Below are 15883 nucleotides of genomic sequence, written 5' to 3'. Positions count from 1 at the left end.
CTGTGCTATAGCTCTGCAGGGTTAATAAGGAAGGTAGGTATGTTGGCCTCATTTGTCCCTTGAAACGTCTGTCCTGTTAGCACCAGAAATCATGGAAAATTTGAATACTTTTTTGTGTGTGTGTCTTTTTAGGGCCATGCCCACGGCATATGGAGGTTCCCAGGCTAAGGGTAGAATTGGAGCTGTAGCTGCCGGCCTCCACCACAGTCACAGCAACACCGGATCCTTAACCCACTGAGCAAGGCTAGGGATCGAACCTGCGTCCTCACAGATACCAGTCAGATTTATTTCCGCTGAGCCATGACGGGAACTCAGAAAATTTGAATACTTTATTGTAAAATACTTTTACCTGTCCTAAATGGTCACTCAGGGCCAGAACACAGCCAGAAAAAGGAAGCCAGGCCAGGTTGTAAAGGGTATGAAATTTAGACTTTGTCCTGTGGACGGTGGAGAACCACCAGCTTTAGGCAGAGTACTGACATGATTATATTGTGGTTTAGCAATAGTTTGGGCAGGAACCAGGACTCAGAGGAGCGGGGTTACAGGGAGCAGAGAAAGTGAATAGCAGAGTGGGATTAAACAAATGAGGAGGCCCTCGGGGCTCAGCCATCAAGAGAGCTGGGGGACGGGGAGAGAGGACGGCGAGGCTGCCCATGCCATTTTTCCAGGATGGCAGAGCTGGGGAGGACTGGGTGGGGGGCAGTTCTGGTGGTGGAAACGGTGAATTTGTCCTTGTTCCCGTGGAACCTAAGAGACCTGAGAAACAGGACCTGAGCTGAGCCTCCCTCCCAGACTAGAGAATCTGGTCCAAACTCCTCTTTCTGGCACCTTCCCCTTTGCTCACACCTGACCCCTAGGTTTCCGCCCCCTCCCCATCTAATCCTCCTTATCCTTTAAGTCCTGCCCCTCAGGGGCGTGGCCTCCACGCAGCCTGGCCTGGAGGGGGCGGGGGTCTCTCCCTCTCCCAATTCCAGTAACGCGAAAGCCCACACCACTAAGCCAGCAGGTACAGAGCCTTTGCTGTGTGGGGAGAACCAGTCTTCTCCCTCCATGGAGGTTGCACTCGGCTTAGGCCCACTTGGTCCTGAGGCCAAGCATGTGCTCAGCACCAGGAAGCATGTAAGCTCCTGCAAGACAAGGTTCTTAGTCTTATCTGCCCACAGACGTAACAAGCCAATCGACAAATATCTGATGTTAAATAAATACTCACTGAGCTGGACTACAGAAAGATTGGAATGTGCTTCGCATCTGGAATTCCATGGTGTCTTTTGTGCCCTTATCTCGACGCGAGGACAAACTCCATGAGTGTCTCACATGCTCCTTCTAGAACTGCAGGTCTTCAAGTGTCTCCGGGCCCTAAATTATTTTGCCTCCCACCTGTATAAATTTTATCAGCTATTTTCCAAAATAAAATGCATCTGGTTTATCTCCTACCCACCTTCCCCAGTTTCTGTGACTCTTTTCTGTATGAAGACAAAAATCCCTTTGGTGTCCTGAACGATCCTGTTAGAACCTGAGAAGCCTGGGCCCAGAGGCAGATGGGCAGCTCGTGTTTCCACCAACCTCTGGGACAAAGGACCCTGCCTGGAGAACAGACATCTGGGGCTCACCAAGATCACCTGCTCAGCCCCGGGGGAGGCTCACGCTGGGCGGGGCTGCTAAGCAAAAATCCTGGGCCAGTCCTCCCAGGACAGGCAGAGGAGCCCGGATCCCGTGACAGGACAGCAGGACAGAACCTGACACTAAGCCGCATGCTGGGAAGCAGGGGCCTGGAAGGTTCCCATACACCACGGGGGCAGAGGGGAGATAAATAAAAACTCAGCACCTGAGACCCAAACAGTGCCTCGTGCAACAGGGGACACAAGACACAGTTACTGCCCTCGGGAGTTTATCAGCAAGTTAGGAGAGAAGAACAGTAGAAAGAAATGATTCAAACAGCAGGTGCTGGGGGTAAAGGAGAGGGTTAGAGAGGGGGTGAAGGGGAGGGCGAGGGAGGGGGTGCTGCTGGAGGACTTGCTGGGGAAGGACCGCTGGGCTGGGGGGTCTGTACCTCACGCACCCGTGCCCCCGCTGTGATTTTTATACCAGTTTATGAACAGGAGGCAAACCAAAACCAAAACACCACCTAGGCCCGCTCGCCGGAGGGAGTGCTCTTCCATGAAACTGTGCGTGGCTGAACAGCCTTGAGTGGAGAAACCTAGAGCCGGTCTGCAGTATAAAGAGGCTGAAAGGGGGCAAAAAGAGAAACACCAACATCCCATCAAAGAGCCGACGCTTTGACTCCACAGTAAAGCACGCAGGCCTTCGACTTCCTCGGCTGCCCTCCTATCCAGTGCCAGCACTGCCTACCTCTGAGCTCCCACAGACTCCAGCTCTGTCTCCTTGAGGCTGAACCAGTTTGAGATAAAACACACCCAGGTGGCTGGCCACGCTGATTCATGACCATGAACCCGGAGAGGCCCTGGTGCCACGGGCAGTCCAGCTCCATCTCCCTGGTCCTCCCACCCTTCACCCTCCAGCTGGGGATCCTGCACCCCGCACCCCCTCCCCGCTCCTCAGACACGAGCCCCACCCCCACCGCCCACCTCCAGGGATGAGCCCGCTCCCTGCTGCTGCAGGACCAGCAAAGCACCTGCGACCATCTCAACCACCCACCCGCCTGAATACACCTGCCCTCTCATTGCTGGGGTGAGCCGTCGCCCCCAAGGTCAGTCTCCCTGTCTACAGCCCCTGGTTCTCCCCCCACCTCCTGGGAGCTCCTCAGAGTCCTTCACAAGAGCCGACAAGTCCACAAACCTCTTGTAGCTCCCGGGTCGGCCCATGCGTGATCTCTTACCCACCCGTCTCCTTGGTGACCTCATTCAGTCCAGAAGAAATCCCACCTGGAGCCAATAACCCCCACACTCCACACTTAGGGACCCAAAAGCTTAAGCAACATCTCCTGTTGGATATTTAATATTGAGAAATAAAATACTGCCAGCGGCCGTATCAGTTAAGCAAAGGATGTCACAGGCATCAGCGACTGCAGCGACCTCCTCGGGTGAGCCCTGAGGGAGCGCAGGATGTGAAAACACCAGAGGGCAGCCCCAGTTAGCTGAGCTTAGGATTTCGGTGAGCCCACACCCTTGCATCTCCCACACATAGAAGAGCACTACATTCCTTAACTTGAGACAGCTAGTTTCCTTTTATGAACAGTAATCTTCGGTTCCAACTCCCTGCCCTTGGTTGCAAAACTCCTGTGTATCCTAGCTCCCCCCTCGCCTCCTCGGACCATTCTCTCAGAATTACCCCAGACGCTGTGTCCCAGGCTTACGTCCTTAGTTCTGTCCACCGAATAAAAACATAACTGTCAATGTTATGGTTATGCATATATTTTTAATTTACAATATGCCTCTCACACATTGACCTGTCTAAAACTCGAGCTCCTGCTATGATGTCTAGAAAGGAAAAAATGTCACCTGCTGTTTCAGTTCAAGGATCAAGCCCCTCAGCCCTGCAGTCGCCACCGGGTGGGGGGAAGGGATTCAGGAAGGAGGAGAACAGAAAGCATTCTGTGCTTTGAATACTGGCCCCCAAGACAGTAAGATGCTTATCCAAGGAAAAATTTCAATGACCTCAGATTCTTATATTTTCCCATACACAGAAAAGCACTAAAATCATTACCTTGAGATGTCAGCTCTTTGCGATTAGCTGTGATCTTTTTATGTTTGACCATTTGTTTTTTTCCAGCAAAAAATTTATATATATCCTGGTTCCTCTCTTACCTCTGGTTCCTCGCCTGAGCTACAGAATTCAGTAAGGTCCCCTAATAATGCTGAAATTCACTGCTCTCAGACTGTGCTTGTTTTTTCTTAGTTCACATGCCCCTCCCCCACTTCTTCCAGTTTTCCTTGTTTTAGTAAATGACAACTTCCTTCCACCTGCCCAGGGAAAAAACCCTGGACTCGGCCTTGACAAGAATCACCTGCTTAATTCAAACTCATGTATAAATGTTCTGCAAATCCTGTCGCTTCCATCTCCATTTACATCCAGCACCAACTACTTCCCAGCGCCTCCCCTGCAGGGCAGCCGAGGGCTCCAGCACGTCTCACCTGCATTATTAATATCATCTCCCGAGCGACCTCCACCTGGCTTCTGCTCTCACCTCCTAACATCTATTCTTAAAAGCCAGAGGCATCCTCTTAAAAGGGAAATCAGATGATAAGGTCCCCCTAAAAACCTCCACGGGGTTTCCATGTACTTCGAGAAAAGCCTAAAATCCTTACATGTGAGAACTCGCAGAGTCGGCCCCTCTGCCTTCACTGGTCAGCCTCGGCTCACCCCCATCCCCTGACTCCTCTGCTAAGACCATCCAGAAGCTGCCGTTCCTGGAACCCAGCAAGGCATCTCCAGCCTCAGGGCCTCCGTCCTGGCGGCTCCTGGCTTATCCCTCCCCGGCACCTACCTCCTCTCCTCCCAAGGTCCCTGCTCAAATAGTCTCACTTCCTATGGCCCTTCGCTATGTCGTGTTCCACTGCCGCCTGGCACAATAACATAGATTTTACTTTGTTGACTGACCGACTCCTCAATTAGGACAAAAGTCCCACAAGTGCAGGAGCCGTCTGTTTTCTTCACTCTCCGCTGTGTTCCCAGCATGAAAATAGTGCTTATATTTTAAAAGTTTCTCAAGAACTATTTGTTGAATGGATGAATGACAGAGAATACACACACAAAAAAAACCCAGCTGACTTTATGTGCTTGCTGTAAAATACCCACTGCTAAACTTTCAGACAGTATTCAGCATTCCGAAGGTGCCCCATGCCAAGCCAGCTCTCTCCTCGACTTCACTCATTCTTTTGGCCCTCCAAGCTACCAGTCTAAGCTCAAATACGATGCTTGAAAAGAAATAACAGGAGTTCCCATCATGGTGCATCGGAAACGAATCCAACTAGGAACCATGACGTTGGGGGTTCCATCCCTGGTCTTGCTCAGTGGGTTAAGGATCTGGTGTTGCCATGAGCTGTGGTGTGGGTTGCAGACCCGGCTCAGACCCTGTGTTTCTGTGGCTGTGGTGTAGGGCGGCAGCTGTAGCTCCGATTCGACCCCTAGCCTGGGAACCTCCATATGCCAAGAGTATGGCCCTAAAAAGAAAAAGGAAAAAAAAAAAGTAAAAAGGAATAACAAGCCCCCAATGCAGTCACTTGCCCCCCCCATTCCAGCAAATCAAAACTAAATTGTAGTTTCACCCCCTCCTGGAAATATTTAAAACGGTCAATCTGGAATTTCCTAATCAACATTAGTTAAGATAACTGATAAAGATCCCTGCTGTTCCCTTGCCCCCCCCAGAGGTTCTAGCCCCCAAAAACCCTATTCTTTTTCTATTCTTTTTTTTTTTTTTTTTTGCTAATACCTTCATGCCCCATCTTCCTTCAGCCTTCCCTTTTCTACCTCTGCCTCTTGGAGTGCCCGTCCAGTGCTAGGTGGGGAGCTGCCTAATAAAGCCAATTAGATTTCAAATTTTTTTTCTTTTTTCTTTTTTGGCCACCCCAAGGCACATGGAGTTCCTGGGCTAGGGATCAGATCCAAGTCACAGTTTTGACCTAAGCCACAGCTGCGGCCATGCCAGATCCTTAACCCACTGTGCCGGACCAGGGATCGAACCTGCACCCAGGTGCTCCCAAGATGCCACCAATCCTGTTGCATCACAGCAGGAACTCCTGCCTATTTTTTTTTTTTTTAATACTACCAAGAGCAGGCATAACCTACATGAGCATAGAAAACTGATGCAAAGTTCTGGCCAATGAAATAGAAGGAAAAGTTGTTTGTCAGGGCTCCCAAGAAGGCTCGTTAAAAGAAAGAGTGGGTTTGTCCTTATCTCGTCCCCATTTCTGCTGTGCTCGACATGAATTGGAGGGCTGTGGTCCTCGCAGCCATCTTAAGGCCATCAGGTATCGGGATGCTGGAGCAGAGACAGAGGAAGGTCGGGGTTCCTGATGACCGTGGAGATGCCAAACCAACCCAGGCTGCAAACCTCCCGACTTCACCAACAGCCGTGTTGTCTGGGGTTTCTATGACACACAGCCAAAGAGAACACAAGTCTAATTATACACCTGTCAAATGCAGTGGAGAGGGGAGACTTTGGGCATTATGACAAGCTCTGCAGACCTGCTCCCCAGGAAAAGTAGTTTAAAAAATTTTTTTTTCTTTTTAGGGCTGCATCAGTGGCATATGGAAGTTCCCGGGCTAGGGGTTGAACTGGAGCTGCAGCCACTGGCCCACACCACAGCGACAGCAACGCCAGATCCAAGCCACATCTGCAACCTACACCGCAGCTCAAGGCAATGCCGGATCCTTAATCCACTGAGCAAGACCAGGGATCAAACCAGCACCCTCATGGAAACAAGTCTTAACTTGTTGAGCTACAATAGGAATTATTTTTTTTTAAAAAGCCTCTGAAATTAGTTTTAGAGACCTACAGCCAATGAAGAAACATGATCCACTAAAATTTGGTAGGAACACAGACTCTAAACCAAAACCTTGCTGCCCCCTTCCCATCCCAATCCTGCAAGATGGAAACTCCACTCCAGGCTGGTACAGCCATGAACGCAGGGCCCCTCCCTCGAGAGCTGCCTGTCAGGGCTTTCTTCTCCAGGGGCAGGACATCAGCATTTTTCCTCTCAAAACAAGGATCTTATGAACTACCCCATCAAAGGAGCCTAACTGTGAATAGACCCGAGAGTGGAGCAATTTATGTCCAGAGCAGTGCTGAAAACAACAGATTGATCAGCTGGCGATTAGCAGAGCTAAATACCTGGGCAAGGTCAGGAAACAAACAGCCAAGACAAGATACCTGTCATCATAAGGTGACTGTGAGCATAGCCAAGGCTGTGCCCAGGGAGCAGCATCAGCAAGGGGTGTCAGCATCACGGCGGAGAGCCCCCCCCTCAGATCAGGGACAAGACAAAGGTCTCATCTATACGAAACGTTCACAACAGGCAGATCTATAGGGATGAGGGGAGAGTTGTGGTTGCTCAGGCACAGGGGCCGTGGGGAGACGGCGCCGACGGCAGCTAAAGGGTACAGGGGTTCTTTCCGAGGTGATGGAGATGTTCTCAGATCAGTTGTGGTGATGACTGTACATATCTGTGCACTGCATATAGTGTGTGAATTATATCTCCGCAAAGCTGGGGGTTTTGCTTCATGTGGTAGAGAGGCCATGAGAGCAAGAATGAGAGAGGATATGCCTTTGGCATTCATGGAAGCCTCCACAAGAAAGCTTCCAAGAGAGCGGTGAGGCAGTTGAAGTATCAGACTGCAGCACCCTGCACACAGCCCCATATCCTTCAAGGAGAATGAATTAACTGCGCTGCACCCCCACAACGGCGCACTGCCCTGCAATGAGTCTTGGAAACATAATGTGTAGTGAGAAAAGCTAGTCCCAGAAGAACACACTATAGCATCCTTTTTTTTTTTCAGTGTACTGCACGTTTTATTTATACCCTCAGAGAGAGTGGGCCGCCCTGGGTAGGGGCTGGCCTATAGTATCTTTTTTACAAAGCTCAGAAACAAGCAAAACTAAATAAAGTATTATTTGGGCATTCATATACGTGTAATAAAATGTTACCCCCCCACCAAAAAAAAAAACCAAAAAACACTGGGTTACAACAAACACAAAATGAGGACACTGGTTACCTCTATAGTGGGTGCTTCTTCGGGTGACACAAGAGGAGGAGGAGGAATCGATGGGTAGAAGCCGTGGTGTTGAGAATACTCTTTCTTGGGTCAGGTGTGGGGGACTTCAGGGCTTCTCCAAGGAGATAAAACTCAAAAAGCCTCTGGCCGAGATAAGAATTGCCAGACCTTTATCAGCCCGCCTGTCTCACTGTAACTGTCACAATGGCCCTAAGGACCCCCCACCCCAGCAACTTGGCCCACTCCTTCCTGCCCCCTACTTGGAAAGGTATGTAGTCCACTCCTTATCCCGCCCCTATAGGGGCAGCATATGCCCCAACCAGCAAGTGAATCCAAAGACGCCATCCTTCCCCAACCAGCCAGCAAGTGTATCTAAAGACCCCATCCTTCCTCAGCCAATCAGCACATGTATCTGAAGACTCCATCCTTCCCCATCCAATCAGCAGGTGCACGGCAAGACCACGTCTCGCACCCCTTCATCTTTGGGCTATAAAAACAGACATGACCACGCGCCCAGAGTCGGCTCTCCCTGGTTATCAGGAAGTTGGCCCGCTGCGTTAACCATATCTCTTGCTTCAATAAACTTTGTCTTTTCTACACCTTGGTTTAAATCCTGAAAATTCTTTTTCCACCCAAGTGCAGAGACCACAACAAGGTGGTGGGCTCACGGGCGTTCTCTTACTATGCTTCATAACTATACTGTGTATATGTATAAATGCCTATTTCTTTCGTATTCAATAAACTAATAAAACAAAAATGGGAAAACGCTAAAGTGAAGGGAGGCGTGGTAACACACAAGTGCAGACGATTCTTTCTGAAGGACTGGGGCGGGACGAGAGATAGCACAATGGCTGAGACACAAGGCAGTGAACCTTCCGAATGAAGGCAGATGGATGACCTTATAAGCTGAAGGGGAGCATCCGCACAGAGAGGGAGAGACTAGAGGGCAAGAGAAGAAAAGACCTGATCAGACTAGTAAAGGCTGAGAGGGAAGGCGGAGCTGGGGGAGGGGGGGACCTTGGGAGAGGAGAGGATCTTGAGAGGACAGGGGGCCCCTTGAGACTAGAGATGAGCAAGTGAAAATGGACCACGTATCTGAACAAAATGAGGAGAGAAGACACTTAGAGATAGGCAGAAAGTTGAAGAAGAAAATACAGAGTGGCGCCAGTTGTCTGGAGGTGAGTGGTGAGGTCATTTGCAAAGAATAAAGGAAGGCAGAGACTGAGCAGAGAGCTGAATCACCCAGCTGAGAAAGAACAAGTCAAAAGCACTTGCAGGCACAATCAAGATTAGAATCAAGAAGCTGCCAGAGCACCAACTATGTGGTTGCCTGAATTTCCATGGCAAATTCTGCCACTCTCCTGTAGGAGCAGAGAAGGCAGTTTGCGGCACTGCTGCTGGGGCCACAGGATGGAGGGACAAGAGAATGCAGGGTGCAGGTGAAAGAACACTTCAGACTGTAAACTGGGTCTGTCAGGACAGAGAAAGAGAGGCCACAGATGCAATAATAATAATAGTAGTAGTAATAATAATAATAATAATAATAACAGACTCACCAATGGACAACTTTTAAAACTTTTTAAAAAGTGTATCTATACTGTCAGCACCACTGGATTTAGAAAAAAAAAGAAAAAATGAAGAAAAAGGAGGCTGGAATAACCTATGCCAAAGATGTTAATACTGGTTATCTTTGAGTTGCAAGAATATATTTTACTTCTAAAATCTAAAAACTAGAAGCAGCAAAAGCAAACAATTAAGAAAGTTTACAAACACATGAACAATGGTCATCCTGTTAAAAAAAGAAACAGCCAGCACAGGAGCCACAAATGGAGTCACTTGTGCTTAGCCCCACAGCAGCAAATTGTGACTTATTATCTAACCTAACTGCAACTTCAGCCTCTCCCAGGAATGTCACGATCTTCAACCAGTCAATCTGAGGTTACCTCGTCAGCACTAGTGAGATAACCTGCCAAGGGACCCCAATAGGAAGGTGACCTTACCTGAAACAATCCACTCTTTGCTAGAATAACTTCCTCGCCCAGCCTCACTCTGCCTATTTTCCTTTTTTTTTTTTTCTTTTTTTTAGGACCTAACCTGTGGCATATGGAGGTTCCCAGGCTAGGGGTCAAACTGGAGCTGTAGTTGCTGGCCTACACCACAGCCAAAGCAATGCCAGCTCCAAGCCATGTCTGCAACCTACACCACAGTTCACGGCAGCACCAGACCCTTAACCCACTGAGCAAACCCAGGGATCAAACCCGCGTCCTCATGGATGCTAGTCAGATTCGTTAACCACTGAGTTATGACAGGAACTCCTATCTTCCATCTCATACAGCTCCTCAGAGCTCCTTTCTTTATGATAAGATGGGAGCTTGCCCTATTTATGAATAATTAAATAAAGCTAATTAGATCTGTACTCAGCTGAATTTTGTTTTTTAAGTGGAGTGCTTTTGTGGCTCAGCGGGTTAAGGATCTGGTGTTGTCACTGCTGTGGATTAGGTCACTGTGTGGTGCAGGTTCAATTCCTGGCCCAGGAACTTACACAGGCTGCAAGTGCAGCAAAAAAAAAAAAAAAAAAAAGAATCTAAGAATGGCAGGAATAAAAGTAAATTTTTCCCTTTAGGTCTTTTTCAAATTTTTGTTGTGGAGGTAAATTACTTTTATTATACTTTTCTAAAGAATTTAAAATGTTTCTGATGCCCAAGGCAGAGTGACTTTTAGTTCAGGAGATACTGGGGCTTCAACAAAACTGCTATATTCTAAAACCAGGTTTCACAATTACTGGTATTTCTAACATCTTATTTGCAGTGCTAGTTACAACGCAATAACAAGTCACTGTCTGCTTTCCCTTCTACTTTATCTCATCAAACTTTTATCTGCTCAGATTTTTACCTTTAACCGAGTTTAAAAAAAAAAAAATCACAGACATTCCATAATTTCACTTGGTGATAACATTGTGCACACCTGAACGCGGATTCGTCCTTACTATTTATGCTACCAGTGAACAGTAATCCTGTCTTTGGGCCATCTCCATACTTGCAATGGAGAAGAGAATGTGTGCCAAGTAAAAAAGCATTTACAAATCCAGCGCTCTCACCTCCATGGTTTATGACCCAGTTACTTGTGAACCACCTCTGCTGTGTTGTTGCTGTCAGGACCACCACTGGCCTCTGATGCAGGACACTCAGGAGTGTAGACTCCACAGGAGAAAGGGCAAGACAGCCAACTCCCAGTTCTCTTATAGACTTTTCAGCCCCCCATGGTCTTGCTGAGATTGGTCACTGTCTGAGCAAGTCTCCAGCAGCTCCGCTCCCAGCTCACCTCTTCCTGGAGGAGTGCCTCCAACTCTCCAGTCTCAGGCAGAAAGTCCAAACTCCTACCCTGAAAAACAGGGCCTTCCAGAATCACTTTCCCAGCGTGGTCAAGCCTCTCACAGCCCCCCGCCCAGGGCATCTTTGCATCCCCACCCTTGGAACTTTGCTCATGCTGGTCTCTGCCAGCCACAGCCTTCCTTCCATTCTACTGTGTGAACAGCCAACACCCACTCCCCCTCCAAAACCTCACTCCCACACCACCTCCCTGCATCCTTCCTCCATCCCTCTCAGGAGAGGCCAATCCACTGTCTCCTGCGGGTGCTCCACTGCAAGGGCACCTGTGCCCCAGCACCTACACATGTTGGTTCCAAGAGGGCAGGGCTGCCCTGCTCATCTCCACATCCCTTGGCCTGGCCCAGCACGAGGCAAAGAGAAAGTGCTCCCTAATGTTGGTGACTGAAGGCTAACAGCCAGGTCATGGGCCTCCTCCCTTTCAGGGTCACTGCTGACCCACGGGGAGGCCTCTGAGGGGAAAACCAGGTGAAGGGATCATGCGCTAATTCATGTACTCCAGAGCAATTGCGGTGCACCTATTAGATGTGGGGAAGGGTATTTTTTAAACGATACCAAACTGGTCCTCGCTTTCAAGAAGCAGAGATTTGCAAAGAAAAGCTCTAGCCGAAGCTATACTGCAAAGGAAAGTTTAATCAAAGCCGGGTGGTACAACCAATTGTCAGATAAGTTTGGAAGAAAACAGACACCTGAGGAAGCGAGACAGCCCAGGGGGACTCAATTCCAGGTCTGCCTCTTACTAGGTGTAGGACTTGAGGCACGTTACCTAAGTCCTCCCCGCCTCGGTTTCCCCATCTGTAAGGATGATGAACGATGACGTCATGTTCCACCTCTTCCCCTCCTTCCCTCTGCTCCAGCCCCTCTGGCTTTCTTACTGCTCCTCAAACACTCAGGGACTTGCGACTTAGAAGCCTGACTCCCTCTAGTTCTCAACGCAGAACACTTGCCTCCAAACCTGAATCACTGAGGTCTCCGTGCAAACGCCACCTCCTCGGAGAAATTACTGATCACCTGCTTCAAAGCCCCGAGTCATTCCTTGTGCCCCCGGCCCCGGACCCACGCACTTCACAGTACCTCTCAGGGCCAGAAATAGCACTATCTGTTTACTCTTTTTTTTTTTTTCTGTACCTCCTATTAGGATAGAAATTTTTTTCTTTCTTCCTCCCTTCCTTCCTTAGGGGTCAAATGGGAGCTACAGCTGCTGGCCTATGCCATAGCAACACCAGATTCGAGCTGCATCTGCAACCTACACTGCTGCTCGAGGCAACTCCAGATCCTTAAACCACTGGGCCACATACTCAAGGATACTAGTCGGGTTCATTTCTGATGAGTCACAGTGAGAACTCCCAGGACACAAATTTCTTGAAGGCGGGGGCTTGGTCTCAGCTGGATCCCAGTGCTTAGAATGTATGGCACATAGTAGATAACAGGCACTCAGTTTATTGTGCTTTGAAGATAATGCCTTTCTTTTTTTTTTTTTTTTGTAAATTGAAGGTCTGTGGCAACCCTGCATCAAATAAATCTATTAGCATCGTTATTTCAACAGCACTGCTGACTTTGTGTCTCTGTGTCTCACTATGGTAATTCTTGCAATATTTCAAACTTCATTATTATTATATTTGTTATGGTGATCTGAGATTAGCGATTTTTTTTTTGCTTTTTTTTAGGGCCACACCTGCAGCAGATGGAAGTTCCCATGTTAGGGGTTGAATCCGAGCTGCAGCTGCTGGCCTAAGACACGGCCATGGCAACGCCAGATCTGAGCTGCGTCTGTAACCTACACCACAGCTTGCAGCCAGATCCTTAACCCACTAAGCAAAGTCAGGGATCAAACTCTCATCCTTATGGATACTAGTTGGGTTCTTAACCTGATGAGCCACAAAGGGAACTCCTCCATAATGATTTTAATGCTTTTCTACATATGAGAAGATACAGGAAATTTGGCTCATAAAAATCTGAAATTATCTGAAGGCCTGTCCTGCCAGTTTTCCCAGAGCATAAAGTGCCTCATTCCTGATCTCCACCTGGAACTCATTTCCGGGTATGCTGAAGGTCAGTGACTACAGCGGCTCATGCCTTCATTCTCATAGAACCAGATGGCAAGTGACAATTTTTAGTTGGCTGTGGCAAGACCCTCCACAGGCAAAAAGATTATGACTCCCTGAAGGTTCGATGATGGTCAGCATTTTTAGCAATAAAGTTATTTTTAAGTTAAGATATGTACATTTTTTAGACAGAATGCTATTGTATGCTTTATAGACTACAGTATAGTGCAACATAACTCTTACATGCACTGGGAAACCCCAAAAAGGCCTGTTTGCTTTATTGTGGTGATCTGAAACTGAACCCACAATATCTCCAACAAACGCCTATACTAAAAAAAAAAAAATGTTGACAAGAAGATAAGACCTACATCAAAAAGTTTTGTGAGGATTAAATGAGTGTACATAAAGGAATACAGAGTGCTTAAATACACTGCCCAGCATATAAAAAAGCTCAATAACATTGGCTAACACCACTATCAAAGGAATCCAGAAGAGGGTGAGGCACGGCCTGGGCAGAGGCAGTTGCAGAAAATTTTAAGAAGAGACAAATCTTGAGTTTGATCTGGAAAGGACCTTTCTGGAGGGCAGAGCTGTGCAGAAACAGCAGGGGGGCTGCAAGTCTCCCCTTCCATACAAGCCACCCCTCCCCCACAGGTGCTCTCCCAGCACCTTCTTTAAATGCAGAGTCATAGCCCTAAGAATTGTCCATTGACCAGCCTCTCTTGGCCCAGCCCCCAGCCGTTAATCCATTTATCTTTCATTTCCATACCGCCAGGGCCTAGCTGAACTTCACCCCAAAGGGGCACCCCCATAATTGTCTAATTAATTTCAGAAATCTGTAGAAAAGCACCCTACTCTTCACAACCCTGGCTTAGGCGTCTAACCTAGAGAAATACTCAAAGGTCATGTGCAGAGATGTCCACTACAGCACCGCTTGCGAGGGGGGAAAAAAAATAGAAGCAACCAGAATGTCCACCCATAGGAAAAGAACAAACACACTGCGGTTCATCCATACTGTGCAGAGCTGAAACTAAGCAAGACAGATACTTATCCACCAAAATACATTGTTGGGTTGGGGGGGGAAGGTTGGAAAATACACACCATGTGATCTCATTTATGTAAAACGAATATTCTAAAACCACACATAAAAACGCATTAACATAAGAGATGTGTTACCACCACTGCATATACTGCTTTTCAAATCCGTGCCTCAAAATGTTAAGTTGAATGAAGACAGAAGTACATGAACAGAAAAAGACTGTAAAATGGATCTGCTTCTCCTGCTAATGTGCATCTTGCATAATTTAAATGAATTTAAAATAGATCTTGGAGTTCCCTAGGAACCATGAGGCTGCGTGTTGGATCCCTGGTTTCGCTCAGTGGGTTCAGGATCTGGCGGTGGTGTGGCTGTGGTGTAGGCTGGCAGCTGCATCTCCAATTCGACCCCTAGCCTGGGACCCTCCATATGCCACAGGTGCGGCCTTCAAAAGACAAAAGACAAAAAAAAAAAAAATAGTTCTTAAAAAAAAAAACCCAAAACACTGTTGCTGGACCTGGAAAGACCATAAAGGGGTCTATACACCAACTCTGAATAACTCTTCAGGGTAACTAATTTAATTGTATTGAGCAATTAGAGATCTTACACAGCAGCCCAACCCTCACTTTACCTCTCTCTCCAGCACCAAAGTCCTTAACAGCAGACGAACAGAAAAGTGTTTTACGCTGTTCCTAAAAAGCAATTAATGGTATGCCCTTCCTAAATGGTGTTCTAACAAACCACGCGCCCAGCCTTCCCCACGCACACCCAGGAGCGGCGAAAGGACCGCAGGTGGGCGTGGACGGTCCCCTAGGCCAGGCAGGTGTGCGCGCACAACGCCCGGAGAAAGAAACTCACTCTCTGACTGGCCTCTTCTCGGTCTGTAATTTGGCTCTCCCGCTCAGGCTTCATCTCCCGGAGGAACTAATTTAATGTCTTCTGTGACGCGGCCCAGAGCCCAAGGTCACCTGGTCAGGGGAGGAAAGGTGCGGTGTTAAAACCCAGGGAGAAGAGGAGCGCGGCGAGGATGGCACCCTCGTGATTTGGATCTAATCCGAACCGACTCCTGCATTTCGGACCGGCAATCAGCAGCCCTAACCCCACCGGCTGATTCAAAGTTGCGCGCCACCGCATCCCTGGCCCTGAGGGGCGGCAGGGATGAGCACTAGAGCGGAGGGTTGCCCAGGGACCCTCACCCACACCCGGGCCTGCCTGTGTCCAAGTGTCCTCGGCAGAGCCGGGACCACGGCCGGGTGGCCCATCCCCTGTCCCAGGGCTCCGCTACCTCTCCGCCCGATGCGCTCCGGCCTCGGTCTTCAGCCTCTGGCGTGTGCCGGAGAGGAAAGAAAGGGCGAACTGCGTAGACCCGAGCCGGAGATGCAGATCCCAAGGTTCCCCCACCACCGGCGGGGAAGGTGCGGCGTGGCGAGGGCCGGTGCAGGGTCGTCTTTGCGCAGCTCCTTCTCGGGCTCTCCCCTGACTCCTGGGCGCAGCGGGTCCGAAACGCCGAGCAGCTGCGGGAGTGAACTCCGCACCTGGAAAATCGATCTGAGAAGCGGAAGAGCCTCCCATTGGTTTCCAACTGGCGGCGGGATCTGAACTGGGGGCGGGGGCGCCCGAACGGGGGCCTCCAGTGGGGGAGGGGGCCGGGGGCGGGAGTGCTGGCTGTCCATCACAGGCCACGCCCTCCCCATGCACAACTCTCCCTGCGGCTCCGCCTATGGGGCGGGGCCTGGTGTGAGCCA

The 15883-nt window shown here is 49.1% G+C and overlaps 1 protein-coding gene across 4 annotated transcripts in view; it reads right to left on the bottom strand.

Annotated features, from left to right (window-relative positions):
• The window catches only part of ATP7B (ATPase copper transporting beta), a 64858-nt gene extending 49082 nt beyond the window's left edge, over window positions 1–15776 (bottom strand). For 3 of the 4 annotated variants that reach the window (XM_047755952.1, XM_047755953.1, XM_047755955.1), the window contains exons 1-3: window positions 15424–15776; window positions 14997–15106; window positions 10993–11052 (exon numbers count right to left, since the gene is read on the bottom strand). In XM_047755952.1, coding sequence (XP_047611908.1) covers window positions 10993–11052; window positions 14997–15050 — 114 coding nt within the window. In that variant the 5' untranslated portion in view covers window positions 15051–15106; window positions 15424–15776. The remainder of the gene's footprint in view (window positions 1–10992; window positions 11053–14996; window positions 15107–15423) is intronic. The other variant, XM_047755954.1, reaches the window with a different exon arrangement.
• Window positions 15777–15883: the final 107 nt, after the last annotated feature.

This window comes from Phacochoerus africanus, chromosome 13 (assembly GCF_016906955.1).
Source record: "Phacochoerus africanus isolate WHEZ1 chromosome 13, ROS_Pafr_v1, whole genome shotgun sequence".
Taxonomy (NCBI): Eukaryota; Metazoa; Chordata; class Mammalia; order Artiodactyla; family Suidae; genus Phacochoerus; species Phacochoerus africanus.
The sequence above is the reverse complement of the archived record's forward strand: the minus strand, read 5'-3'. Positions and strand labels throughout refer to the sequence as shown.